The 26,983-nt window shown below is 41.0% G+C and overlaps 2 protein-coding genes and 1 long non-coding RNA gene across 8 annotated transcripts in view; 2 read left to right on the top strand and 1 right to left on the bottom strand.

Annotated features, from left to right (window-relative positions):
• The window catches only part of DCUN1D2 (defective in cullin neddylation 1 domain containing 2), a 55,663-nt gene extending 53,866 nt beyond the window's left edge, over window positions 1-1,797 (top strand). For all 4 annotated transcript variants that reach the window (XM_045007348.1, XM_045007342.1, XM_045007365.1 and 1 more), the window contains exons 6-7: window positions 277-373; window positions 1,286-1,797. In XM_045007348.1, coding sequence (XP_044863283.1) covers window positions 277-373; window positions 1,286-1,365 — 177 coding nt within the window. In that variant the 3' untranslated portion in view covers window positions 1,366-1,797. The remainder of the gene's footprint in view (window positions 1-276; window positions 374-1,285) is intronic.
• Window positions 1,798-4,783: 2,986 nt separating this feature from the next.
• LOC123364904 lies at window positions 4,784-19,050 on the bottom strand. 2 transcript variants are annotated; one of them, XR_006577349.1, is made up of 5 exons: window positions 18,980-19,050; window positions 8,516-8,610; window positions 7,422-7,560; window positions 6,903-7,023; window positions 4,784-4,976 (listed from the first exon to the last, which is right to left on the bottom strand). It is a non-coding gene; the product is annotated as an uncharacterized LOC123364904 (long non-coding RNA). The 2 variants fall into 2 exon arrangements; XR_006577346.1 differs by having other exon boundaries at window positions 7,422-8,610.
• ADPRHL1 (ADP-ribosylhydrolase like 1) overlaps window positions 14,164-26,983 on the top strand; it is a 32,641-nt gene continuing 19,821 nt past the window's right edge. Inside the window, exon 1 of one of the 2 annotated variants that reach the window (XM_045007397.1) lies at window positions 14,164-14,294. In XM_045007397.1, the coding sequence (XP_044863332.1) occupies window positions 14,270-14,294 (25 nt within the window). In that variant the 5' untranslated portion in view covers window positions 14,164-14,269. Of the gene's footprint in view, window positions 14,295-19,449; window positions 19,743-26,983 lie in introns of those variants that run through there. The other variant, XM_045007391.1, reaches the window with a different exon arrangement.

Genomic DNA, 26,983 nt, shown 5'->3' on the forward strand with positions numbered 1-26,983 from the left:
TTAAAATAATAATAAATAATAATAAATTGCTGTGAGTAGATCAGGAGAAATAAATCAGTACTATTAAATGTGCTCTATACAGTTACCTTTTTTAGAAATATTGTATTTTGTAGTTTTCTTGGAAAGCTTTCAATGTTAGTAAAGAGGATTCTACAGGATGGTGTTAATATATAACTCTGTAAGATTTCTTTTTAGTAAAATATGAATTTAAAGCAACTGCAGAATTTGAAAATAACCTGTATCTTAAACAATATACTTTGTTTCCATATTACATAGGAACACCATAAAAGATCAATCCCAAAAGATACTTGGAATCTTCTGTTAGACTTTGGAAATATGATTGCAGATGATATGTCAAACTATGATGAAGAAGGTAATTAATATGTATTTTAATATTTTTTAAAATTGGATTTAGCAAAATTGAAATAATGCTGTGAATAAACTCCAAAACACAACTTATACCCAAAGTTTTAAAATGTATACTTTCGGGAGCAGAGCTACAAATATACTAGATCATATTTATTGCCAAGAATGTTGCCTGTAAGTATGCTGAACAGGATTTTGCTTTAATATGCAGATGAAACTAAGCAGTCCTTAACTGTATTGGTACAGTGCGTGCTATCTAACATGTTATGTTACAGGAGCCACAATAATAATGTGTATTCTCATACAAAAATCCTTATTAGCTTTAAATTAAGGCTACTAAACTTAGAAAAATATCTACACAAAATAGCTTTTTAATAGTGTATAGAAGTCTGGAAGTGAAAATTAAGTTTATGAAAGTATTTGTTAGTTCATAATCGATGTAAATATCTAATAATAAAAACTAAACCTTATCTCTTCTAGTAAAAAATTAAGGACAAATCTCCATTTTTGTATTCTCGCTAACATATATTATACGGTGGCCCCAAATCTACAAACACGTACACATGTTGAGTATCTTTATGTATGTGAATAGTTCCCATTATATGAATGTCTCTAATAGGAGTACCATAATCTTGCTTTCAGCTCAAGTTTATTATAAACATCTCATAATATGAATTATGATACAACATACAAATAGTTTTCGCTCAGAGTATAGCTCAGAGAGAACATGCTTTAATGTTTTCTTTTATTAGCTAGGCATGTTTTCTTTGTGAAAGATTGCCCATGCTATCACTTTGTTATATCTAGTTCAATGACTAAGATATAGATCATGCTGCGAAGTTGATATCCCTTGTGTTTAAAGACTAAATAGATTTATTTTAAGATTTATGACTTTTTACATTGTTTGACTTCTCTTTAGGAGCATGGCCTGTTCTCATAGATGATTTTGTGGAATATGCACGACCAGTAGTCACAGGAGTAAAGCGTAAAACCTCCTAACCACAGACACTTCCAAATGGACTAAGTTTGCAATCTGAACTCTATCAGGTAATGAAGACGTTTTCGCCAATAACTGTGCACACCGTCACTGGTTTCAATGCCACTGACAAAATTGAAATTGCTCCTTTCCGCCTAAAGAAAATGATGGCTGACTCATGGACACAGCAAGAAGAAACTCAAGATAGCCCAGGCTGTTCATAGGATATTGGCTTCAATTATTGTGCTGGTTGTATCATATAGGATGTAGATTTTGCATGATTTTATACTTTGGGGAAGTTTAACTAGAGGTCATTTTAAAGTTTTGACAGCAGAGCATGCCATTCAGTTCATGATCCAAGATGAACACCAGCAGTTACATAATTAAAACTGTATTATATTGTACTTATATTAAAAGCAGTATTTGTGGTATATAAATTAAATCCCTAAATAAAACTTATGTAGTATGTTGTATTTTTATACAAGTCAGCTCTGTGTAAGTATCTGCCCTAATATAAACTTGTAACAAAACACTTACTGACACTTTTTTCTTGGTGCCAGGATTCTAGAGGATTCTAGATTTATATTTTTAAGCTCTCAAAAATGTACAGACCATGTCTGTTTTTTTCCCCTTGTAAGATTAACTTCATCACAGTGTTCACCTGATGTGTGTGTTATGTTTGCTATCAATAGCATTGCTGCACAAGGACTGCTCTACATTGTTTTGACTCCAAGACTGGTTTGAATATGATTATTTACAGTGTTGATTAGTCATTTTTACTTTTTTTAAATAGACTCTTAAACAACCAAAGACACATTTTTATAATTAATAGATAAACATAATTCAATTTTTCTTCAACTTTACATTTTCCATTTACTTCTTTGTAAATAATGAATTGGTGAGATTTGAGGATTTTAGTAGCCTTCAATTTGCCGTAAAATAGCTAAGTTCTGTGTAAATGCAGTATTCTGTGCATGCAGTTCCTGATATGATCTCAACCCCAAAAAGGAAGGGGGAAAATAAAGAGACATAACCACAATATGGACAATACCTCTTAACTCCCCTTCTTGAAAACCTTTGACAGGGGGTTGATTTTTTTTCCTCTGTGTTATGAAGCCTCTTGCTTCTTGTTGTTCTAAATACACCTCTACCTTGATATAACATGACCCGATATAACACGAATTCGGATATAACGTGGTAAAGCAGTGCTCCAGGGGTCGGGGCTGCTCAGGTGGATCAAAGCAATTTTGATATAACGCAGTTTCACCTATAACACGGTAAAATTTTTTGGCTCCCGAGGACAGCATTATATCGAGGTAGAGCTGTATTTTGTAAAACAGGTAATAGTTCTTTGAATAGTGTCCCTATGGGTGCTCCACTTCAGGTGTGAATGCTCCTTAAACCTTTGATTGGAGATTTTCCCTTAGCTGTGTTCATTTGGCCCACACAAGTGTACTATACGTCTTTAAACCTCACACCAAGGCTATATAGGATTGTGCAGGCAAACCACCCTCAGTTCGTTTTCAGTTCCACCTTGGCCTGAGATAGACCCCTAGTGTGTCTGCCTGGAGCGTGCCTCAGCTAACTGCTTGTTTATAGTTTAGTGTTAGCATTAAATAGTTGTTAGTAGATAAGTAGCATGAGGATTAACTTTGTGCCTCTCCCTCCCTCTGGGAAGCTTTTCTCTCCTGGCATGGTGTACCTAGCTCTACAGGATTCAAACATCTCCCAGTCAGCTGCAGCCACTCTAAATCCACCACTTGGGAGAGTTGCATGTCTCCCAGAAGTGTGACTTCTGCTTGGCCCTTAAATCCAGGGCAAGGAAGAACCAGCTGAGGCTGCTGCTGATGACTCTCTAAAGCAGGTCGAAGGGAGCGCTCCATGTCAGGATATCCCTGCTTTGGACATCTATCTCCGGATAGATCCAGTGCCCCTTTGATCTTGGCACAGATCTCCCCTAGAAAGGGCAAGACTTGTGAGGCCACAGTGAAGTCTCCCAAGAAGAGGAGCACTGGCTCCCATCATGAGACTGCTCTCAAAAAGATCTTGGTCCCCCAGTAAGTCCATGGCATCAGAAGTCTCAACCTCTCGGCTCCATACCTTAGAGGTGAAAGACTCCTCCAGTACCAGTGAGTCCAAAGAGTCCCAGAGTTCTAAGGAGAAACACAGCTCTGACAGAGCCCTGGTACTGACTACAGGGGACAAGGAGGACAAGGATAAGCACTTCTCCAGCCCATTACCATTGAGCATGGCTTTATCGTTGGCATCTCCCCAGTTGGGACCCTCAGTATCACACAACCGAAGTGTGTGACACCACCAGTCCCTACATTGATATGCTCAAAATCTATAGTACTGTCTGCTTCAATTGCCAAGCACACTGCCATGGCAGTACCGATCACATGGTACCACAGGAATTCAGATACTCAAAGGACTTATCAATGGCTGATGGACCAGAATCTCCACTGCTCATGGATACTAAATGCTTCTTGGTATCAAGACCCCAGTCTCTGGACTACCATCGCTCTCTGGTACTGCTGGACTCTCCACCCTTTTCCACTTGTGCTCCCCTATTGGAGGATACTCAAGGAGGAGGAAGACTTTCTTCAGTCTCATCCAGGGTTCTATTGCACATCCATATAGAAATCTGTTCTTTGACTCCCATAGGGAAGATCCTCATGCTTGATACCAAGGGTTGTGGGACCAACCCTGGATGTCACTTTCTCTCCCATTTGGTTCCCCCCTTTGGCCATACTGGGATCCTTGAGATGAGTACTGATAGCAACTTGCCAGATAACCATCTCTGACACATTGGAAGGTTAGAGATGTTCAGTTCTCTACTCCCCAACACAAGGAAACATTTGAAGAACAGGAGGCTAGGACAGATGAAGAAGCCACCCCTCACTCCTGTGTGTTTATCATCTTCAGATGTGGCAGTCATACCTCCATCACCATCCATGGTTGATGATTTCCTGCAATTTCAGGACATCATAAAGTGAGTAGCCAGTACTCTTCAAGTACCACTCAAAGAGGTCAAGGATTTGCAACACAAATTGCTTGACATTTTGCAACTGCAACACTCACTAGAGTTGCACTACCCATTAATGAGGCATTCCTGGACCCAGCAAAGACAGTTTGGCAAACATCTGTTAACATTCCGCCGACTTGCAAATGGGTGGATAAAAGGACTTTGAATTTTTATTCTCCCATCCTCCACCTAATTCTCTGGTGGTGGATGTGGTGAATGAGTTGGGTAAGCATCACTACTCAGTCTACCCCATATAAGGGCAAAAGCTTTTAGACCTCTTTGGATGGAAGTCCTATTCTTCCTTAGTTTGCGATCTGAAATTGCAGAGTTATCAGGCAGTCATGGACAAATAATTTCACAAACTGTAATAAATTTACAGTCTTTTTATTGATTTTCCACAGGAGGAGAGGGAACAATTTCATGCCATCGTTGCAGAGGGTCAGTTATTAGCTAGAACTTCTCCTCAAGCATTCTTGGATGCTACATACACCAATGCCAGCTCCATCTCTGCTGTTGTAGTTATGCACAGGGCGTCATGGCTCCAACTCTCAGGGTTTCTTAAGAGAGGTTCAGAACACTGTAGAATGCCTCCCCTTTGATGGCTGAAAGCTGTTTGCAGAAACCACAGACAAGTCTCTTCACACATTGAAATACTCCATGGCCGTTTTAAGATCTCTGAATGAATATATATAGATATCTCTTCTGATGAAAGAAGATTTAGTAGGTCACAAACAGCCCAGAGATCTTGCCCATCTCAGTTGGATTTCACAGATCCACCAAACCCCCCAGGAAGAGACATAAGTTCCAGAGAAAAAAGGCGGCTACTCCTTCTTCCAAAAGTTCCAAGTCATCATTGAAACAACAATTTTGACAAGTCGGTCAAGGGTTTGAATCCTCCCACACCTCTGATTCAGCAGCTTGCAACCCTTTGCCCATATCCCCCCTTTTGAAGACTGCTTTTCCCTTTCCAGCATGCTTGGAGGTGGATCACTACAGACAAGTGGGTCATAAAGGTCATAACATCAGACTACACTGTCCATTTTTTATCCATCCTTCCCTCTCACAAGCCTTTACTGAGGCAAGAAATAGATTGTCTCCTTCAGTTAGGAGCAATAGAGCCAGTCTCATAGACTCATAGACTTTAAGGTCAGAAGGGACTATTATGATCATCTAGTCTGACCTTCTGCACAATGCAGACCACAGAATCTCACCCACCCACTCCTGTAACAACCCCCTAACCTATGTCTGAGTTACTGAAGTCCTCAGATTGTGGTTTGAAGACCTCAAGCTGCAGAGAATCCTCCAGCAAGTGACCCATGACCCATGCTGCAGACGAAGGCAAAAAACCTCCAGGGCCTCTGCCAATCTGTCCTGGAGGAAAATTCCTTCCCGACCCCAAATATGGCAATCAGTTAAACCCTGAGCATGTGGGCAAGACTCACCAGCCAGCACCCAGGAAAGAATTCTCTGTAGTAACTCAGATCCCACCCCATCTAACATCCCATCACAGACCACTGGGCATACTTACCTGCTGATAATCAAAGATCAATTGCCAAATTAATTGCCAGAATTAGGCTATTCCATCATACCATCCCCTCCATAAACTTATCAAGCTTAGTCTTGAAGCCAGATATGTCTTTTGCCCCCACTACTCCCCTTGGTAGGCTGTTCCAGAACTTCACTCCTCTAATGGTTAGAAACCTTCGTCTAATTTCAAGTCTAAACTTCCTAGTGTCCAGTTTATATCCATTTGTTCTTGTGTCCACATTGGTACTAAGCTTAAATAATTCCTCTCTCTCCCTAATATTTATCCCTCTGATATATTTATAAAGAGCAATTATATCCCCCCTCAACCTTCTTTTGGTTAGGCTAAACAAGTCAAGCTCTTTGAATCTCCTTTCATAAGATAGGTTTTCCATTCCTCGGATCATCCTAGTAGCCCTTCTCTGTACCTGTTCCAGTTTGAATTCATCCTTCTTAAACATAGGAGACCAGAACTGCACTCAGTATTCCAGAAGAGGTCTCACCAGTGCCTTGTATAACGGTACTAACACCTCCTTATCTTTGCTGGAAATACCTCGCCTGATGCATCCTAAAACCGCATTCGCTTTTTTAACGGCCATATCACATTGCCCGCTCATAGTCATCCTGTGATCAGCTCTTCACAGGGGTAGGGGATTCTATTTGAGATATTTCCTTGTGCCAAAGAAGAATGGAAGGTGGAGATCGGTTTTTGGATCTAAGACTACTAAACAAATTTGTAAAGTCTCATAAGTTCAGGATGGTGACTCTGGCAGCAATAATCCCTATATCAGAGGCAGGCAATAGGTATCTTTTAGGTCCAGGGATGAAAACCAACTTCCATATAGTGATACACCCATTTAACAGAAAATATCTACCTTTTACTATAGGCCAGGAACATTTTCAATACAGAATATTTCCCTCTGGCCTTTTCTTGATCCAAAGGGTGTTTTCAAAGATCCTCGTGGTAGTGGCTATTTATCTTAATCAAGAAGTGATTTTAGTCTTCCCTACCTCAACGACTGGCTGCTCAAGCATCAGGCTTACAAAGTAATACTGTCATCTGCTCGGACGTCACTTTCTCTTTTCCTGGAATTAGGTCTTCAGCTCAGTGTAAGAAAATCCACTCTGATCCCTGTACAGAGAATACAGTTCATACAGTGTATTTGAAATCAATGGCAGCCATGGTATACCTTCCCATGGAAAGATTCTTAACTTCATTACATCTAATCAGGACCATTGAAGGGAGACTTTAATCCTCAGAAAGAAACTGTCTACAGCTTCTGGGTTATATGGTAGCTTGTGCCTGCATGACCAATCATGCAAGACTACGACACTGCTGCTCCTAGGGCTGGCTCAGAACAATCTATTCACCAACCAGAGACAGTTTGGACAAGCAGGTCACGGTCCCTCTTCATATAAAGAACTCCCTAGACTGCTGAAAAGATCAACTCAACGTCTATGTAGGCACTCCTATTGTTCACCCAACTCCAACAATAATTGTGACAACAGATCCAAATTTCAGCCATTTACCTCCCTGGAGTTCAGAACACCACAGCCGATGCCCTCAGCAAGGGCGGCAACAAATTCCTCAGAACCGCTCTGCATCTGATCTTGATTGGAGCCTTGGGGTTCGAAGGGGAATGGTCCGTAGTAGTTGTCGCTGTCTCAGCTGGGCGTTGCCATCCGAGTCACAGCACCAAAATTGTGGAAGAAAACAATGTCCTCACTCTGAGTTTGAAGCAACAAGCCAGAGGCAGCTTTATTACGAGCAATTGCATGGGAGAGTGCACACGGGCAGGGATTCCCCTCCCTAGGTAGGTCTCCATTAGATAAACAATTAGGGTAAGCATTTGTACCTTTTGTTACAGACAGTAATGATCAACAACTGCATCTTGTTTATACATATTCCTTCTGATATCTTACTTTTCTCAGCAGTTCCTGCTACAGTCTGTATTCCATTTTTATCTAACACAAGGTCGAAAAACAGTATCTCTTACACTTTTTTGTTCCACTCGCTTTCCACTTGTCCAGGCCCTGCCTGAAATCACGCATTATTAGAGCTATTGTTAGCCTGACTCTTACTTTATTCCTAGAAGTCAAGATATCTAGGTTCAAATTCCCTTTATCCTTTTCTGTACTTCCACAACCGTATATTCTAGAATTGGGACTACCAGGTGTGGATCTCTTTGCTGCCACCAGGAACAAGAAGTATTTTAGTCTGTTTTTTTTCCAAGAGGGGATCTAAGCTATCAGTCTCTGGAAGACACCTTTCTCCTATTTTGCATGAAGGGTCTAGTCTATGCATTTCCTTCAACACTGCAAATACAGAGACTAATGAACAGGATCAGACATGACCAAGTCCGCGTTATCCTTATAGTACCGATCAGGCCGAGACAAACTTGGTATCTTTACCTGCTTCAGCTGTGCATCCACACAGCAACCAAACTTCTTATCATTCCTCATCTCCTCTCCCCAGATAAGGGTCATTTACTTCATCCCAACCTAAGGATCCTCCATCTCAGGGCATGGTTCCGTAATCTTTGGTTTGATTAGAATCTACCTGTTTTGTGGAACTACAATAAATGTTACTGAATAGTAGAAAGGAGTCAACCCAAATTATTAACCTGCAGAAGTGGAATAGAGTCAACCATTGGTGTCAGTGCCACTGACTTGTGTCTGAATCCTTGTTGCTTTCAGCTATTCTGGACTACCTGTTGGACTTAAAGAAATCAAACTTATCAGTTAGCTCAATTTAAGGTTCATTTGGCTGCAATATCAGCTTTTCATTCTCTAGTAGAAGGATTTTCTGTATTTGCTCACCCTGTGTCTTTAGATTTATTAAGGTTTTGGGGAAATTCTTTCCCAAGTTAGGGACCCCACTCCAACTGGGAACTTCAACTTTGTACTTAGATGTCTTTCAAGACCTCCATTCGAACCAAGGACAGCCTGCACTTTGCTTCACTTATCCATAGAGGACTGCCTGTTTAGTAGCTATTATGTTGGCCCATATGGTCAGAGAAATTGGGGCCTTGATGGCAGACCCTCCCTCATACTTTATGGAGTTATTCAAGGACAAGGTCTCTTTACACCCACACCCTAAATTCTTACCTAAGGTACTATCAGAATTTCATCTTAACCAGTCCAGTTATTTTCTGGCTTTTTCCAAAACCACGTAAGTCTCAACAGAAGACTTCTTTTCATACCTTAAAGATTAGGATGCCAATGCCCTTCTATCTAGATAGGACCAATCAATTTCAGAAGTCACCTAGACTGTTTGTTTTCATTGCGGACAAGTCCATGACTTCTGCCAAGAGATTGTCGAGGTGGATCTCTGGGTGTATTGTCGCTTGTTATGGTGCAGCTGGTGCTCAAACCCTCCCTCCCCTCAGGTGACAGCACATTCTACCAGATCACAATGTCCAGGGCATTACTCAAAAACATTCCAGTATCTTCAGTACATACATTTAGTACATACAATGCTAAGCCTTGTTCCATGCCTCCAGTTCAGATGCAGCACTTGGTAATGTGGTCCTGTCTTCAGTTCTGGACTCAATTATGAAGCTCCCTGCTCCAGGTGACTCCCAAGTAGTAGTACCCATAGGGACACTACTCGAAGAAGAAGAGGTTACTCATCCTGTGCAGTAACTGTGTTTCTTTGAGATGTGTGTTGCTGTGCATGCTCCACTACCTGCCCTCCTTCCCCTCTGCTTTGGACTGTTCTCTGTGGAACATTTGGATGGAGAAGGAACTGAGGGAGGTTCATTCACACAGCCCTACATAGCCTCAGTGTGAGGTGCAAGGATACACAAGACACATTCATAGGCCGAACAGACCCTGCTAATAGAAAATGTCTGATCCAGGGCTCGAGAGGAGCATGAGCACCTGAAGTGGAGCATCCATCGGGATGCATGTCTCAAAGAACCATAGTTACTCCAGAGGGTGACTAACCTCTCCTTATAGTGTAAGTGCATGCAATACCACTGACTTCAGTGGAGTTGCATCTGTTTATACCAAGTCTCAGTTTGGTCAATCATCTCTGTTTTCCCATGATCTGTACCTTTCCGCCGGTGACTGCTGTGGGTTAGCACAAGGGATTAATCTTATCTTTCTCTAGTGTCTTCCCTATTCATAAGCACAAAAAGTGCATATGAGAGAGGTTTCATTGGAAAGTATTCAACATATTATGTTAACATACAGGGCTCTTGTAAACACTACCTCATCCTGCTGAGTGTATCGTCGTCATTGTAAAAGTTTTTGTTAAAGCAAAGAGCTGTTAATTACTTACAACTATGATTGATCTTTCCTTTAGTCAGAGCTGAATTGACACAAGATCTGTAAAGGCATTAGCTAATCTTCTGAGCTAAGTAATTTATTGATTAATATTTAGATCATATTATATATCAATAATGTAAACATTTCATAACCTGTTGTACCATTTTGCTTCATCAGTCATGAAGATATGCAAGACTCATCATATTTAAAAAAAAACAAACCAACATTTTGACTTTTTAATAAGTACTTGACTTCTAATATGTGAAGACAACCTCCAATAATAAAGCATCTCTCCATAAATATCATGTTGACAAGGGAAATATTACCTCCATTCTTTCTTCCACTTGTATGAATTTAAATTGTGTATGCTGTTAAAAAGTGGGGATGGGAATCTGTATTTGTCTGAATCCTGAAATTTCCTGTAAGAAGTTCCATAGCAGACATGTTCTAAATAAACCATTGGCAATTTTTTTTATTATTCTTAGTCTAGTTTTACCCGTATTGAGCATTTGTAAACACATCTTGCTTGACAGTTTATCCACTAGATGTCAGTATCTCAGTCCTTAGAAAACTTTCTCCTATCTCTATGGGCAATTACTATACATTATTTATAGTAACTAAGAAATAACACTATTTTACTTTAACTAACCTCTGAAGCCTCTGCTTAGAAATATATTTGTATGCATAATTTAAATTATTCTACAGAAATCAAATGCAGCTAAAGCAAGAAAAGCAAAAAGGATTGCACTGTTTCTACAAAACCAAATAAGTGAATACTCTGTAGCCATTAGATGTGAAATGTTTAACATTTTCTGATATCCTCAACTATATTTATCTCACCAAATGCAATAGCATAGTCCTTTATCAGACAACTGTGACTTGAAATATAGTTATGTACATTACAAACTAAGAATGAATTGCTTAATCTATAGTTCTATTATAGGCAACTGGGTAACTTCCATTACAGCAGAGCTTGTGAAACATTTGGTCATGCTGAACACTTGCTAGAATCAATCTAATTGACACTTCACCTTTTTTTAAATTCATGTACTGTATAAAATTCATTTTTACTAAGGGAAAACATTTTTAAAATATTGAGGTTATCATTCAGCTGAATCTTTCAGCCAGGTTGGGCTTGTCTGCTTTTACCCTTCTGACTCTGAGAGGAAGGAGGTGCTCAGTGCTCCAGATGATCTTCAGTTTCCCTGGACACACACACACCTTTATCCGCTCACTTTTAAGCCTTACTTCTATTAGGGCTCTTTCTGGAAAACAGATTCCATGTAAGGAAGACTGGACAGGAGTCCCACAGTGCAGTTTGTGAAATTAGCTGGCCAGTAGGGTGCAATTATTGCTTAGGTGGAGTACCCCACTTCGGTGTTGCTACTGGTCTTCTGCACCTATGAGGTTGTGTCTGGAATTTAGCCTAGATCCTCTTACGTAATAGCACAGAACAATACCCTTGGCTGTTAAGCCAGAGCCATATTAAATATAAATATCTTGCTTTCACATAATTACTTTACTGATTGCTTTTGTCCTTTGTTCAAACTTATTCAAAGGAGACTGGCTATGACTTGGCATTTAGGTAAACCAGTATATTGATAACATCTAGGCTGACCTGTTTATAATAGAAAAATTATACAGAAATCTGTCATCAGGTTGTTCACTGTGTACGGTATTAGTGCCTAGACACACTGTATATATTTTTTTTAAGTTGGTGCCAATTTGTTTGGTTTGACTTGTTAGAATATCTTAAGTGAATCATGGAGTTTGTACTTGATAGTTCTAAATCAATGTGATTTATCATGTGTCATGTTAAGGAGAACAAGCCTGCAGGCATTCACTCATACGATGCACCTCATGAGAGTCTTGCTGCTAAGTAAGCTGTACATCTGTAAATTTTGTGGTAATGGAAAAAGAATAAATACTTTCAATATAATGCATCAGAAACAATAACAAATTGTTTGGTGTATGGTTTTCGTCTCTTTTCTGGTTTGGAAATCTTGTGTTTTTACAGTTCAGATTATTTGTTAGATCCTTGCATTCTTATTCAGTCATTCAGCAGATTACAAAGATATAACAAAAATGAGTTTTTTAGTATTTAAGCTTAAAAGAAAATTCTGTCCATTTTGCTTAGCTGGGCAATCTCAGATTTCAAAAAGTTTAGAAATCCTTCTTCGATGTTTAACTGCAGTGATGGAATCATTAAGGTACAATGTAGCTGACCAAACATCTGTCTCAGTTCCAGGCTGTGAACTCCAAAATAAACTTCCTAGCATCAACTCCTTCTGCCTCAATTCTCTACCCGCTCACAGATCTTGATTTCCAATGGCATTCTTTCCAGCACACCACCTATACTCCTTAGGGAGCAGTTCTAGGCCTCTATCTCTTTTTATTGATCTCACATAAATCTAGCCTTAAATCATGAGGACATGTTATACTACAATTTTTAATAATTGGTATGAGAGTGCACTAATGGGGGGTGGCAGACACCGTGCTTTTTTAAAGAAGTCATGTAACTTACAACAATGGGAATATGGAGCTCGATGATTTTAATAAGTAAACCAGGTTGTTTTTCTTTGTCACTGAAGCAATCTTGGAGCAAGGTAAAAAATTTAATCAAGTGCCAGTAGCATCAAGGTTAGGGTGAACACTATTAAAGCTGGTGCTAAGGCAGCACTCGAATACTAGGGAGATGGGTCTGATATAGAAACTTGACTAGAATAATGCAGTAGCATGTGCTGCCCCTTTGCCACAGGAGCCATTCTTGGTCATAATGAAATGAGGAGAGTGTGAGGAGAAAACCAAGATGCTCATTTTTTTTTCAAATAGGAAGACTATTGAAGGAGTGAGAACAGTGGATGTCTCAGGAACAGTAGAAGAGCCTCCTGAGAGGAGGGGAATAAGACACTGATGTGTGGACCCCTTTCCCAGCTGCTATTTGCACCTTCTCTGTAAATATGTAAGAATGATTCTGTACTCCATCCATGCTTCCACTTGTTTCACCTCTAGCACCAGGGTGGGAAAAGACTCCCCCTTAAAAGCGTCCTGCACAAAGCTTTTAAAATCAGATAAGTATATACTGGGTGTGGGAGGGAGTCACTCAACACAGAGCCTGCTCACCAGCCCCCTCTTACGGTTCACTGCCCCCAATCTTATGTTATTCCCCCTTTGCAGTTTGCTGCCTCCCCTTCCCCTTCATCTCGCATTGTTCCCATTTGCTGCCTTCCTTCCCCCCTCTCTCTTGCCTGGTTCCCCCTTGTGGTTTGCCCTTTTCCTCCCCCCAACATGGTCTTCCCCTTTGCAGTTTGCTGCTCCTTCCCTGACTTGTATGATTCTTCTCCCCCTCCCCCACAGTACTCTATCCTCCTGTTTTGTAGGCCCTCTTTCCCTTGCTTTTCATTCCTTCCCCCCCATTTGGGTGGCCCCCCTTGTGATTCCCTCTCCCCTGTGATTTGTTGCCTGCTTCTGAGTCCTGTTGCTTCTGCATCCGGCCCACCCCCCACTTGCTGTTCGCCTGCCTTGCACAACCCCACTTTTCCTGAGCATCCTCGTGTACCCATATGTGTGTTCTCCCTCCCACTTGGTTTGGTTTTCACTCAGTGCATTCCCCCCAAACTCCCAGTGTAGCAGGAGAAGCCAATTTTTCTTGCTGTACACACTGCTGCATTCCCCTCTCCCCTTCATTTGCATGATTAACCCCTCCATTTTGTGTTTGTGTCCTCCCACCCCCATGTGGCTTAGTGGGGAGGAGTGGTTAGCAGCCTTTCCCCTCATCTCTTCCCTTTATTATTTACATCCTCTTCCCCCTTGCTCCCTCCCCCGAGGTGTTCCTATCATCTGCCCTCAATGGCAGATGCTCCAGAGGCTTCATCTATGGGGGGAAGACTGAGGGAGGGGGATTCCCAGCCACTGTCATTGCCCCACCTCAACTTTCTCCCCTATTCACTCCTACGGCTACCCCAATCACCTCTGCTGACACGATCATCGACCCCAGCAGGGTGGCAGCAGAAGGCACAGGCAGGGACTTCACTGCCAAAATCACTAAACATCATGAGAAGTGTTCCTTCTGAGGAGGAAGCTGCGTTGAAGATGATGAAAGGAACATGTCTGAACATGCAGGATCTTCAGGTTGGTAAACCTTTTTTTATTTCATACTTCTTTCTTAAGGGCTGCCTGTCTTCCTTCTGGACAATTCTAGAATTCTCATGTTGGAACAAAAAATATAGTTGTTACTCTATGGTACTATTTTAGATTCAGTTGTGATAAAAAAAATGGCTGAAATAGGCAGATCTTCCTTTTACAATTTCACCTTTAAAGTAGTACTGAATGTCAGAATGCAATGAGTAATACTAAAGCAGCAATATGGTAATAATAATTAAATAACTGCATTGACTTATTTTGTTTAGGAGAATCCATCTTCAAAATACAGGATTCTGTAAACTATCCACCTTCAAGATCACCATCATTTTCTATAGTTTCAGAGTAATATGCCAATGATAGTGTTTCAGTCACATCATGTATGTCACATAGCCACAGTATATCACCTGTAGCAAAAAGAAAAAAAAACTCCCATCATCCAGAAACAACCATAGATAAGTTTGTGATAAGAACCACAGAATTACAAAAGTGGTAATTGATGAAAAAGTTGCCCAGTTTGTTTTTGCAACAAACTCTCCCTTCTGTATGATTGAGAACCCACACTCCATTAACATGGTTCAGTCATTAAGACCAGGATACAGTCCACCCAACAGAGCAGATGTTGCAGGCAAATTGCTGGATAAAGTGTATGAAAGAGAAATTGAGCAGTGTGCAAAAGGTCCAGAGGGTAAAATTGTTAACCTGAGTCTTGATAGGTGGAGCAATGTCCACAATGATCCTGTTGTATGTGCTTGTGTGACAACAGAAGAAGGGAATGTCTCTTACAGAAACAATTGATACATCAGGAAATGCACACACAGCAGAATACTTACAAGAAGTAGCAGTAAAAGCTATAACAAACTGTGGGGAAAAAAATGTCTAGTAATGCAGCTTGATCACAGACAATGCTGCAAATGTATCCAAGATGGGAAGAAATTATTTAGAAGAGAGTCCCGAGGTAATAACATACGGTTGCAGTGCTCATTTGAAGCACTCCTAGCCAAAGACTTCAGTGTTCCAGAAATAAAGGCTAATGTTGAAATTGCAAAATACTTCCATAACAACCACTTTGCAGCAGCTGCTCTGAAAAAAGTGGGAGGAACCAAGCTCACTCTCCCACAAGAGGTGCGATGGAACTCAGTAGTGGACTGTTTTGAGCATTGTATCAAGAACTGGCTTAATCTGATGACAGTTTGTGAACAAAATCGTGAAAAAAATAGGTGGCACTGTCACAGCCAAGGTTCTCAATATTGGGTTTAAGAGAAATGTTGAACATATGCTGAGTACAGCCTATTTCTGTAGCCATGAACAAAATGCAGGGAAATAGCCATGTTATTGATGACGCTGTTGAAATTTGGGAGGAACTGAGTGAGATCTTAAAAAGAGAAATATGCAATGACAAAGTTAAATTACAAGCATTAAAAAAACGAATGGGACAAGCACTATCTCCAGCTCATTTTCTTGCAAATATTCTCAATACTCGGTACCAGAGTCAAACCTTAACTGCTGAAGAAAAGGAGTTGGCTATGACGTGGACATCCAGCAATCATCCCTCCATAATGCCAACTATAATAAACTTCAGAACTAAGGGTGAACCATTCAAGAAATGTATGTTTGCCGATGATGTTTTAAAGAAAGTCACACCAGTGAACTGGTGGAAGTCACTTAAGCACTTGGATTCAGAGGCTGTTGAAGTGATAATCTCACTTTTAACAGCAGTAGCTTCTTCTGCCGGTGTCAAAAGAATATTTTCTTCCTTTGGATTAATTCATTCCAAATTGAGAAATTGTTTGGGACCTGAAAAAGCAGGAAAGCTTGATTTTCTTTTCCAGATTATGAACAAACAGGAAAATGAAGGTGAAGACGACTGAGTTAGCTGCAGAAGCCAATATTTTAAGTTTTTCATGTTGACCTGGCTGACAGTCGATTTTGGTTTTTTTGTTTTTAAATATTTCATTTAACTATTTTAGCAAATAATTTTAACAATTTTAACCAAAAAAACCCTGATTTTAAAAAACGTGAATGTTTAAATTAGAAAATTCATATGCTTGATTTGTTAAAATACTATATGTTTGCTGTTGAAGAAAAATATCCAGAACACACAATGTTGTTGTTTTAGTTAAATAAAACAATTTAAATGTCTGCCTGGTGATATTCTCCTCCTAATACAGCATGGCAAGAAAATCCTCCAAATATTAATGATTAACCTGTTGAATTGGAGATAGTTCACCTTCCAATGACTTCATAAATATCTGCTTCAATTACCTTTGGTAAATGAAATAACCAACCATTCATTCATTTTCTGATATAGCTGTAAAACTAATCTGAAATGTTTTCAAAATAAATCACTTTAAAAATGTATAATATGTACCTTCTAAAAATGAAACCTACATCTATATCTGAGTTGTGAGGAACACGTATTAAGGTTATAACATCTAAAAAGACCTTTTTTTGTGTAAAAATCCATGATTAAATCGAGTCTTCCTGATTAGTGATTTAAATCAAATCCAGCCTGGGAGGCTTGGTGCTTCCTCTCCCAGGCTCTGAGGCACCTCTAGAAGGACTGTCCCCTGGCCTGGGAAGGAGCGGTGCAAGGCACTCCTTGTATCCTAGGAGCGCGCCGGCCCCACCAGTACCAGTGACTCTGCCCACCTGGTCCCTGCTCCTCCCCAGTTAACAACCCTGCTCGGGTTCTGGGGGCAGTGCCACCGCCAGCCTTAAGGGTGGCGGCCATGGCGGGGGACTTGAGGCAATGTCAGGGAGCATGGGAGTGGGTCCATCCAAGGTGGAGACTGTCCCTCACCCAGTTGTCCCATCTGTGCTTCGTCTAATCCCCATCCTATCAGCCCTACCCACTGAGCCTATCCCCGCTGGCCTGCCCTCAGACAACACCGATGAGGACTGGGTACTGGTAATGGGGACGGGGGGAGGGGGGCGGTAAGCACAACAGATGTAAGCTGTGGGCCCAGCACCTCATTTGTGACCTGAAAGGGGGGGGAAGAGGCCTCCTGTACAGCATCTGGGGGGGCACTGCTGGGCTGCCTTCTGCACCCCACTAAGAAGGTCCAGCGGGTGGAGCTGACTGGGGCTGCTCTGGCAGTGGAGGGGGGATGACTCTGCTCTTGTCATGCCTCTCCTGGCGGAGGCCTGGGAGGGTGGCCCTCCTGTCAGTGCTGAGGTGGAGCTTACCTTGGTGGCTGATGAGGAGGATGCCTCCTTGCCAGTGTAGGGAAGGGCCTTGAGGCCATCTTCAAGGAGGTTTGAGGCCATGGGTCTGCCTTCTCTAGCCCCAGGGGAAGACAACTTTCTGCCAGCAGGCCTAGGGCTAGGTGCCAAGTCCCTTGCAGTGCCCCCTCCTCCTCCTGCCCTCCCCCATCTTACGGCACAGGAGGGTGCCCTCTGCCCTTTCCACCTGCCTGACTGTAGATGGCACCAAGCTCAAGGCTGCCATGCCCATTGTGGCAAAAGCTGGTGCTGAACAGCCAGGTTTTGAGCCTCCTGGGTGCCCCGTCCTGAGGCTGGCTGGTCACTTCCAGAACAGCTTGAGGGGGCCCCAACCCAGCAAGCCTAACACCTAATACAGAGGCCACAAGTGCTGAATCTATTGTGGCACCTCAGCCCACTATCACTGTCCCTTTAACCCCTGTAACTGGTATGGTGCTGCCAACCCCCCAGTGGCATGGCTGTCAGGGTCCCCAATCCTACTCCCATTCCTGACCCTCCATTGCTACCACTTCTGGGGTTGTCATCCTCCCTTGAGGGTTGACCCTCAATAGATGGTATTTGTGTTCCCTCCACCCTCTCCAGTAGGAGCTGCTGTGCTCCCTCTGCTGCTCAGTCTGGTCAGGGGACAAGATGGGCCCTGTCATCTGCGTGGGGATCTGTCTGTGCTGGGGATCAGCCACTAGTAAGGGAGGGGTGACTGTGCCAGAGGGCCACAGGGACAGTGACAGAGGCCAGCTGGATGACAAGCAGGCATCCATAGGCTTCATTGAGTCTGTGGACCTCCTGACTCCTGTCATGCTGTGGGATGGGACTCGGTGCTGTGTTTTTTCATCGCAGTGTAGTCAGAGTGGACAGGGATAGTTGTGCTTGGGTGCACAGTTTCAGGTACAAAGGCTGGAGTCTACCTCCCCAAATCATGCCACAGAAGGGCTGGTCAAATATGTAGGCACAGAGTGAACCAAACACTGAGTACAAGAGTGTTTACCAAAATATAAGATTATCCATCTAGTTGGACATTTTCTGGATAAACAATTTTCCTAGTCCCCTTTGATCATCACTTAATATTCATTCCAAAACATATGATGCTAATCTCCAGTCACAGCTAAAATGCAGCCTGTGGACGTGCTGGTATGAAAAGTACATTCCTTCCTAGAGAGGAGAATACTAGTAGTTGTGGTATAAGTTATTATTTTACTTGATTTTATCCAAGGACACAATGAATTAGTTAATCATTCCTACTGTAAAGGGAAGAGCAAAAAAGTGTGTGTATGTGATGGGTTTTTTTAATGGATCAGCCAGCTTAATTTGGAGCCAGTGTTTTCTGGGTTACCTGTCTAAATTCAGTAACAAACCCATCTGTGCCTCCAGATAATAAAACATTGCCATTGGATATAGTTAGAAATGTGAAAGCTACTGAATTTTACTGGGCTCTTTCTACATAATTTGCCAACCTTGAATCTATTGCATTTTGGGAAGGGCTCTGTACATCCTTTTGTAACAGCAGACTGTGCTTCCGTTTCTTAATCAGTTCCACAAAGAGAAACTAATTCTAAAATATTATAGAACCAAAGAAAAACATGTTCATTTACAAGCCATTAAAAAAAATTAACACCCCTACCAGAGATTTATTTATCTGGGTCTAGAGTTACTTAAACTGGATAGTCAAAGTATTTCTGGCTTGCTTTATGCTGCATTGCAGGAATGATTTTGATCTTTGCATTTCACTTCTTGTATGTTGTACACACATTTTTACAATTAACTCCCTGTAAAATATACTTGGATTAAGAAATATTTTCTCTTCATTGGATTTGGGAGAGGAGGTGGCACCTGCAAAGCCAGAAAAGGCTAGCCTTGCCTTATACAGAGAGATCTGTGCAGTGACACAATGGCTAATATAAAGTGTCAGTTGAGCTCAGCTGAAGGCAAAGGAACAAAGAAAGATCAAGACTCAGTGGCTGCTTTAGACAAAAGGAAAGTGAGAAGAGTCAAAGTCCCTTGTGATGGAGAAATTTAAGGCTGCTGTCTTGCTGGCAGGGGTAGGGGATGCTCTTGGTTATCGAAATTTCACCCGAGAAAACAGTGCTTTAGGTGCAAAGATCCAAGAGGAACTAAAGGAAATTGGAGGACTTGAGAACCTGGTGCTGTCTGGAGACAAATGGCCAGTGAGCGACAATACCCTCATGCACATGGCTACTGCAGAGGCTGTCATCACAGGTAAGTAACAGCTGACTAGTGAACCTAGATTAGGAAGGAACAAAGCTGTGGAGCTGCTAGCTTTCTTAAAATAGGCACTAAATGATGTGGGAGCAATAAGCTTGGGAGCAACTATTCAGAGTCTAAAGACACAGCTTTACTGGATAATAAATATAAGCCCACAACTTCTCTCCCAGGTGAAAGTAATGTTCTCACAGCAACAAAAAGTAACAAGGTTTGATTTCTTAGGTTTAGAGTGTTTCCCTATATTTTTTCTAAAGTTTAAAGCTAATAAAAATTAAATACTAATACAGTGGAGCACTTGGTGAAAAGTTGGTTAAATAAGTATTTTCTGTGCCCTAAGCTTCAGGGAACAGTACTGCCCTCTGGGAATAAACCTATTTGAAAGAATGAAGCTCGGGAAAAATGCATATAGACTAATCATTAATAGAGTTTCTGAGCATTGTACTATATAGTACATCAAGATGTCACTGGCCCACCTTAAGCCCATTAAGAAGTAACCTGGTTAGAAAAATGTGTATCTTTGATCTACAGAGAGCCATTTTAAATTACTATATTTTCACCTAAAATATATTACAACAGTCACTGCTATTTATATGCATCCTTCTCTAAAATCACACAAGTCTGAATAAATATGTCTGCATTTTCTTAAGGTATTAATTTTTTTCTATAGGAAGCAATGGTTTTTATGTCCACTCTCTGCCCAATGAGTCAAAGCTTTTAAGATTAGCAAGGCCTTGCCATCAAAAACACATCATTAAGCACATAGTAACAGTGTTAAGCGAGATCTTTTTATTCAAAATGAAGCAAATATTTATCTCTCTTAAAATTAGTCTGTTTCCCTTAACATTAAGTAATAATATATAATATTAGCATGTATAGATACATGTATGTATCTTCTAAGTTAATGAAATTTCACTTGTGCTCATATTTCATGTTTTATCTGCCTGCTGCTGAACTGTTCTAAATTTAGTGTCCAGAGATCAGTTGAAGAGAATGTTGGATACTTCATGTTTGGCTACTGGCTAACCAATGGTTTGAGGGATAGCTAATACACTAAAGATAAGGACAAGATGTCAGTCTGACATATTTCTGAATATGGTCAATGATTAAATGCACATCACGTTTCCTGCTTCTTAAGCTCTATAAAAGTATAAACAATATCTACTAGGCTTGACAAGTCCTGCTTGTAATCATGTTCATTATGCTGTAGTGAAATAGTAAATTTAATTATTGAAATACAACAGAAGCAAAGCTATTCCTAAAAAACAACAACAACAAATCACCACAAACACACTATAGCTTCCCCAAAACAATTCCTAGACCAGATCTTTTAGAAAAACATCCAATCTTGATTTAAAATTTGGCAGCGATGGAAAATCCACCTCAACGTTGGGTAAATTGTTCTAATGGTTAATCACCCTCACTGTTAAAAATGTATGCCTTATTTCCAGTCTGAATTTGTCTAGCTTCAACTTCCAGCATTGGATGGTGTCATATCTTCCTCTGCAAGATTGAAGAGTCCATTATCAAATATTTGTTTCCCATGTAGGTACTTTTAGACTGTAATTAAGTCACTCCTTAACTATTTCTTTGTTAAGATACTTAGATTGAGCTCCTTGAGTCCATCACTATAAAACATACTTTCTAATCCTTTAACTATTCTCATGGCTCTTCCACAAACCCTCTCCAATTTAATCAACATTCTTCTTGAATTGCGAACACTAGAACTGGGAGCAATATTCCAGCATTTGTTGTACCAGTGCCAAATACAGAGGTAAAATTAACCTCTCTACTCCTACTCAAGATTCCCCTGTTTATGCTTCCAAGGATTGTATTAGCCTTTTTCGCCACAACGTCGCACTTGGAGTTCATGTTCAGCTGGATAATCCACCATGACCCCCAAATCTTTTTCAGTCACTACTTCTCATGCAAGTGTGGCCTATATTTTTTGTTCTTAAATGGCCAATTAGAATGGTCAAGGCAGAAAATGAGATGAAACTAGCTAGGAACATAAAGGGTAAAAAAAAATTTACAAATACGTTAGCAAGAGGAAGACCAAGGAAAGGGTAGGCCTATTTCTCAAATGGAAATACAACAATAGAAAATGCAGCAATGACTGAGATGTTAAATGCCTTTTTTGTTTCAGTTTTCATCAAAAAGGTTAACAATGATCGGATTACTAACACAGCAAACATCAGTGTAAATTGGGTAGGATCTGAGACTAAAATAGGGAAAGAACAATTTAAGAACTAGACAAATTAGATGTCTTCAGATTGGCAGGACCTGATGAAATACATCCTAGAATACTTAAGGAACTGGCTGAAGAGATCTCTGAGCCATTAGCGATTATCTTTGAGAACCTGTGGAGGACAGGAGAGGTACCCAAGAACTGGACAGGGAAAATATAGTACATATCTATAAAAAGGGGAATAAGGACAACACAAGGAATTATTGACCAGTCATCTTAACTTCAGTACCTCAAAAGATAATGAAGTAAATAATCTAACAATCAATTTGTAAGCACCTAGAAGGTCGTAAGGTGAAAAGTAAGTCAACATGGATTTGTCAAGAACAAATCATGTCAAACCACCCTAATATCCTTCTTTGACAGGGGGACTTGTGGATAGGGGGAAGTAATAAATGTGATATATTTCAACTTTTGATACTGTGTCACATGGTCTTCTCATAAGCAAACTAGGGAAACACAGCCTAGATCAGGGGTCGGCAACCTTTCAGAAGTGGTGTGCCGAGTCTTCATTTATTCACTCTAATTTAAGGTTTCACGTGCCGGTAATACATTTTAACATTTTTAGAAGGTCTCTCTCTATAAGTCTATAATATATAACTAAACTATTGTTGTATGTAAAGTAAATAAGGTTTTTAAAAAGTTTAAGAAGCTTCAGTTAAAATTAAATTAAAATGCAGAGCCCCCCAGACCGGTGGCCAGGACCCGGGCAGTGTGAGTGCCACTGAAAATCAGCTTGCATGCCACCTTCGGCACGCGTGCCATAGGTTGCCTACCCCTGGCCTAGATGAACCTACTATAAGGTGGCTGCACAACTGGTTGGAAAACGTACTCAGAGAATAGTTATCAATGGTTCTCAAGGTGGGAGAGAAGTGAGGTCCCACAGGGAGCTGTCCTGGGTCTGGTTCTGTTCAATATCTTTGTAAATTATTTGGATAATGGCATAGAGAGTACACTTATAAAGTCTGCGGATGATACCAAGCTGGGAGCGGTTGCAAGCACGTTGGAGGAAGGGATTAGAATTCAAAATGATCTTGACAAACTGGAGGAATGGTCTGAAATAACCAGGATAAAATTCAATTAGGACAAATGCAAAGTTTATAAGAATATAAGAACGGCCGTACCGGGTCAGACCAAAGGTCCATCTAGCCCAGTATCTGTCTACCGACAGTGGTCAATGCCAGGTGCCCCAGAGGGAGTGAACCTAACAGGCAATGATCAAGTGATCTCTCTCCTGCCATCCTTCTCCATCCTCTGACAAAGAGAGGCCAGGGACACCATTCCTTACCCATCCTGGCTAATAGCCATTTATGGACTTAACCCCCATGAATTTATCCAGTTCTCTTTTAAACGCTGTTATAGTCCTAGCCTTCACAACCTCCTCAGGTAAGGAGTTCCACAAGTTGACTGTGCGCTGCGTGAAGAAGAACTTCCTTTTATTTGTTTTAAACCTGCTGCCTATTAATTTCATTTGGTGACCCCTAGTTCTTGTATTATGGGAATAAGTAAATAACTTTTCCTTATCCACTTTCTCCACATCACTCATGATTTTATATACCTCTATCATATCCCCCCTTAGTCTCCTCTTTTCCAAGCTGAAGAGTCATAGCCTCTTTAATCTTTCCTCATATGGGACCCTCTCCAAACCCCTAATCATTTTAGTTGCCCTTTTCTGAACCTTTTCTAGTGCCAGTATATCTTTTTTGAGGTGAGAAGACCACATCTGTACACAGTATTCGAGATGTGGGCGTACCATGGATTTATATAAGGGTAATAAGATATTCTCAGTCTTATTCTCTATCCCCTTTTTAATGATTCCTAACATCCTGTTTGCTTTTTTGACTGCCTCTGCACACTGCGTGGACATCTTCTACACTTAAGAAGGAGTAATTAACTGCGCAAGTATAAAATGGGAAATGACTGCCTGGGAAGAAGTACTGCAAAAAGGGATCTAGGGGTTATAGTGGCTCACAAACTAAATATGAATCAATAATGTAATACTGTTGCAAAGAAAGCAAACATCATTCTGGGATGTATTAGCAGGAATGTTGGAAGCAAGACAGAAGTATTTCTTCCACTGTACTCAGCACTGAAAAGGCCTTGACTGTAGTACTATGTCCAGTTCTGGGCACCACACTTTGGGAAAGATGTGGACAAACTGGAGAAAGTAATAATTTTTGTTGCTCTATACTTGAAAGGTCTAGAAACCATGATGAGGCGGAAAGATTGAAAAATTGCCTTTTAGTAGGGAGAAGAAAAGACTGAGGGGCAACACGATAACAGTCCTCAAGTACGTAATAAAGAGGAGGGTGATAAACTGTTCTCCTTTGTTCACTTGAGGACAGGACAAGTGGTAATAGGCTCAAATTGCAGCATGGGAGATTTAGTTTAGACATTAGGAAAAACTTCCTGTCAGGGTGGTTAAGCCCTGAAATACATTTCCTAGGGAGGTTGTGGAATCTCCATCATTGGAAGTTTTTATGAACAGGTTAGACAAATATCTGTCTGGGATGGTTTAGAGAGATGATACTTAGTCTTGTCTCAGTGCAAGAGATGATTAGATGACCTCCTGGGGTCCCTTCCAGACCTACATTCTATGATTCTATACATACATTTACATTTAATTTTATTAAAATACATATTATTTGCCTACACCCAGCTTATGAAGCAACCCAGATTGCTCTGTATCAGTGAGCTGTCATCTTCCTTACTTACCACTCCCCCAATTTTTTTGTCATCTGCAAACTTTATCAGTGATGATTTTATGTTTTCTTCCAGGTCATTGAAAAAATGTTAAAAAGCGTAGGGCCAATAACCAATCCCTGTGGGACCCCACTAGAAACACACCCGTTCAATGACAACTTCCCATTTACAATTACATTTTGAGACCTATCAGTTAGCCAACTTTTAATCCATTTAATGTATGCCATGTTAATTGTCTATCATTCTAGTTTTTTAACCAAAATGTTGCATGGTACCAGGTCAAATGCCTTGCAGAAGTCTAAGTATGTTACATTAACACTATTACCTTTATCAACCAACTTGTAATCTCATCCAAAAACATACTGAATTAGTTTGACAGGATCTATTTCCCATAAACCCATGTTGCTTGGCTTTAATTACATTACTCTCATTTAATTTATTGATTAATTGAGGTCCATATCATCTAATCCATTCATTTGCCCAGGCTCAATGTCAGACTGTGTTTATCCTGCACTTTGAATGCGGTACACACTGACTGGAGAAACTATAACAAAATGCATGACTGGACTACTGAGACAGCTGCAGATTGGAGAGGGAAATTTTAGAGAAGACTTCAACCCATAGTCACATGCCTGGGAAGAACACAAGCATGATGAATGAACTTTTATCGTATGTTCTGAAGAAAAACAGAACTAGAGCAGTCTGTAACACTGTGGTGGGCTGAAAGCAAATAAAAGATATTTGACCTGATTCTCATTTCACAATGGTGTCAAAGCATTGAAATGAATGCAGTAAAACTAAAGTAATCAAGTCTATTGGGCCTATTCAGCTACCACTTGTATCTGTGACTTAGTTCTCTCCTGTGAAGCTGCTGCTAAATGGATCGTTTTCTCTCATTCAAAGCTTACGGAGCAGCATTGTCAGCATCTGAAGGCGCCTGTCTTCCTCATCCAAGATGGTGGCCTTGATGCAGACTGAGGAGCATAAGGCTGTATGTACATAGAAGGGGAAAAAAGGAGGTTTCTTAGGACTTTATCAGAAATTTGGAAGACCCCCTGATCCCAAAAAAGGAAAAACAAGAAAAAAATCCCATTAGTTGTATTGGTTAATAACACACATAATGATCCTTTGTGGCAGCTGCAACAACATTTCATTATTTCCTCTTCTTTCACCTCACCTTTTGTATGTGTGTTTTGTTATTAAATATTTATATTATGGTAGCATCCAGAGGTTTCAACTGGGAGTGTGCCCCATTACTCTAAACACTGTATAAACACAAGAGCGGATGTGGTCTGTGTTGTGAAGATCTTACAATGGAAGGATCTGCTCAGTGCTGGTGATCTCTTGGGCCTGGTCTACACTACAAGTTTATCTCGAATTTAGCAGCGTTAAACCGAATTAACCCTGCACCCGTCCTTAAAACCCCACTCTTCCCAGTGGGCAGCCCACGAGCTTCTCTGTGAGTCTTTCCGTACAACACTCTGGTATCTTCCAGAGGCTCCCAATCACACCGAGGCTCCCAATCAGTCATTTTCCAGCCCTCTGCCCTGTCCAGTTTGAGTGCAACCCTGCTCTTCCCAGCATCTTCACCAGGGGAGCATCCCGCTGCCCCCCTGGGTTTCTCACAGTTCCCCTGGCTCCAGCTCTCCAGTGTGGCGATGTCAGTGGGTAAGCACAGCAGCTGCTCCCCTGCCTTCAGCCCTCTCTGGCTCTCAGCTTAGGCTCTCCAGCATAGAGCCAGCAGGCACTTCCCTCTGCTGCTCTCTGGTCTCCAGCCCTGACCGTCTGGCTTGGAGAAGTTAGCCAGCAAACCCCTCTTGTTGCTCCCCCAGGAACCATCTACAGCTTCCTAAAGGGACCTCCTGCAGCTCCCTCCCCTGCCCCTGTCCCGGTCTCTGGCAGATCTCACCAGCCCTTTCCTGACTGACCCAGGCAGCCCTGACTCACCAGGTCTCTCTTCCCTCAAGGGCCCAGGTGCATTCTTTTAAGCCCAATTGGAATGAGCTGATGAGTTGCTGGTGTGCTTAGTAACTTACTCCAACAAGTAGTCCTACTGAAGAAGTAATGTATTATTCAACATGACTAAGGGCTCTCAGTAAAGACCTCAGGTTTAAGCACAGTAGAAATAACCAACAAGCAAATGTAGTTAATGACCATGTTTCAGAGAATCATTTGCTGAGAAAATTAAGATTATATAGATTTACTATTATTAATCCTCCTCCTCATCATAATTTATATCATGGTAACACCCACCGAGGATCAAGAGTTTGTCGTGTTGGACACTGAAGAA

Source organism: Mauremys mutica, chromosome 1, assembly GCF_020497125.1.
Source record: "Mauremys mutica isolate MM-2020 ecotype Southern chromosome 1, ASM2049712v1, whole genome shotgun sequence".
Taxonomy (NCBI): domain Eukaryota; kingdom Metazoa; phylum Chordata; order Testudines; family Geoemydidae; genus Mauremys; species Mauremys mutica.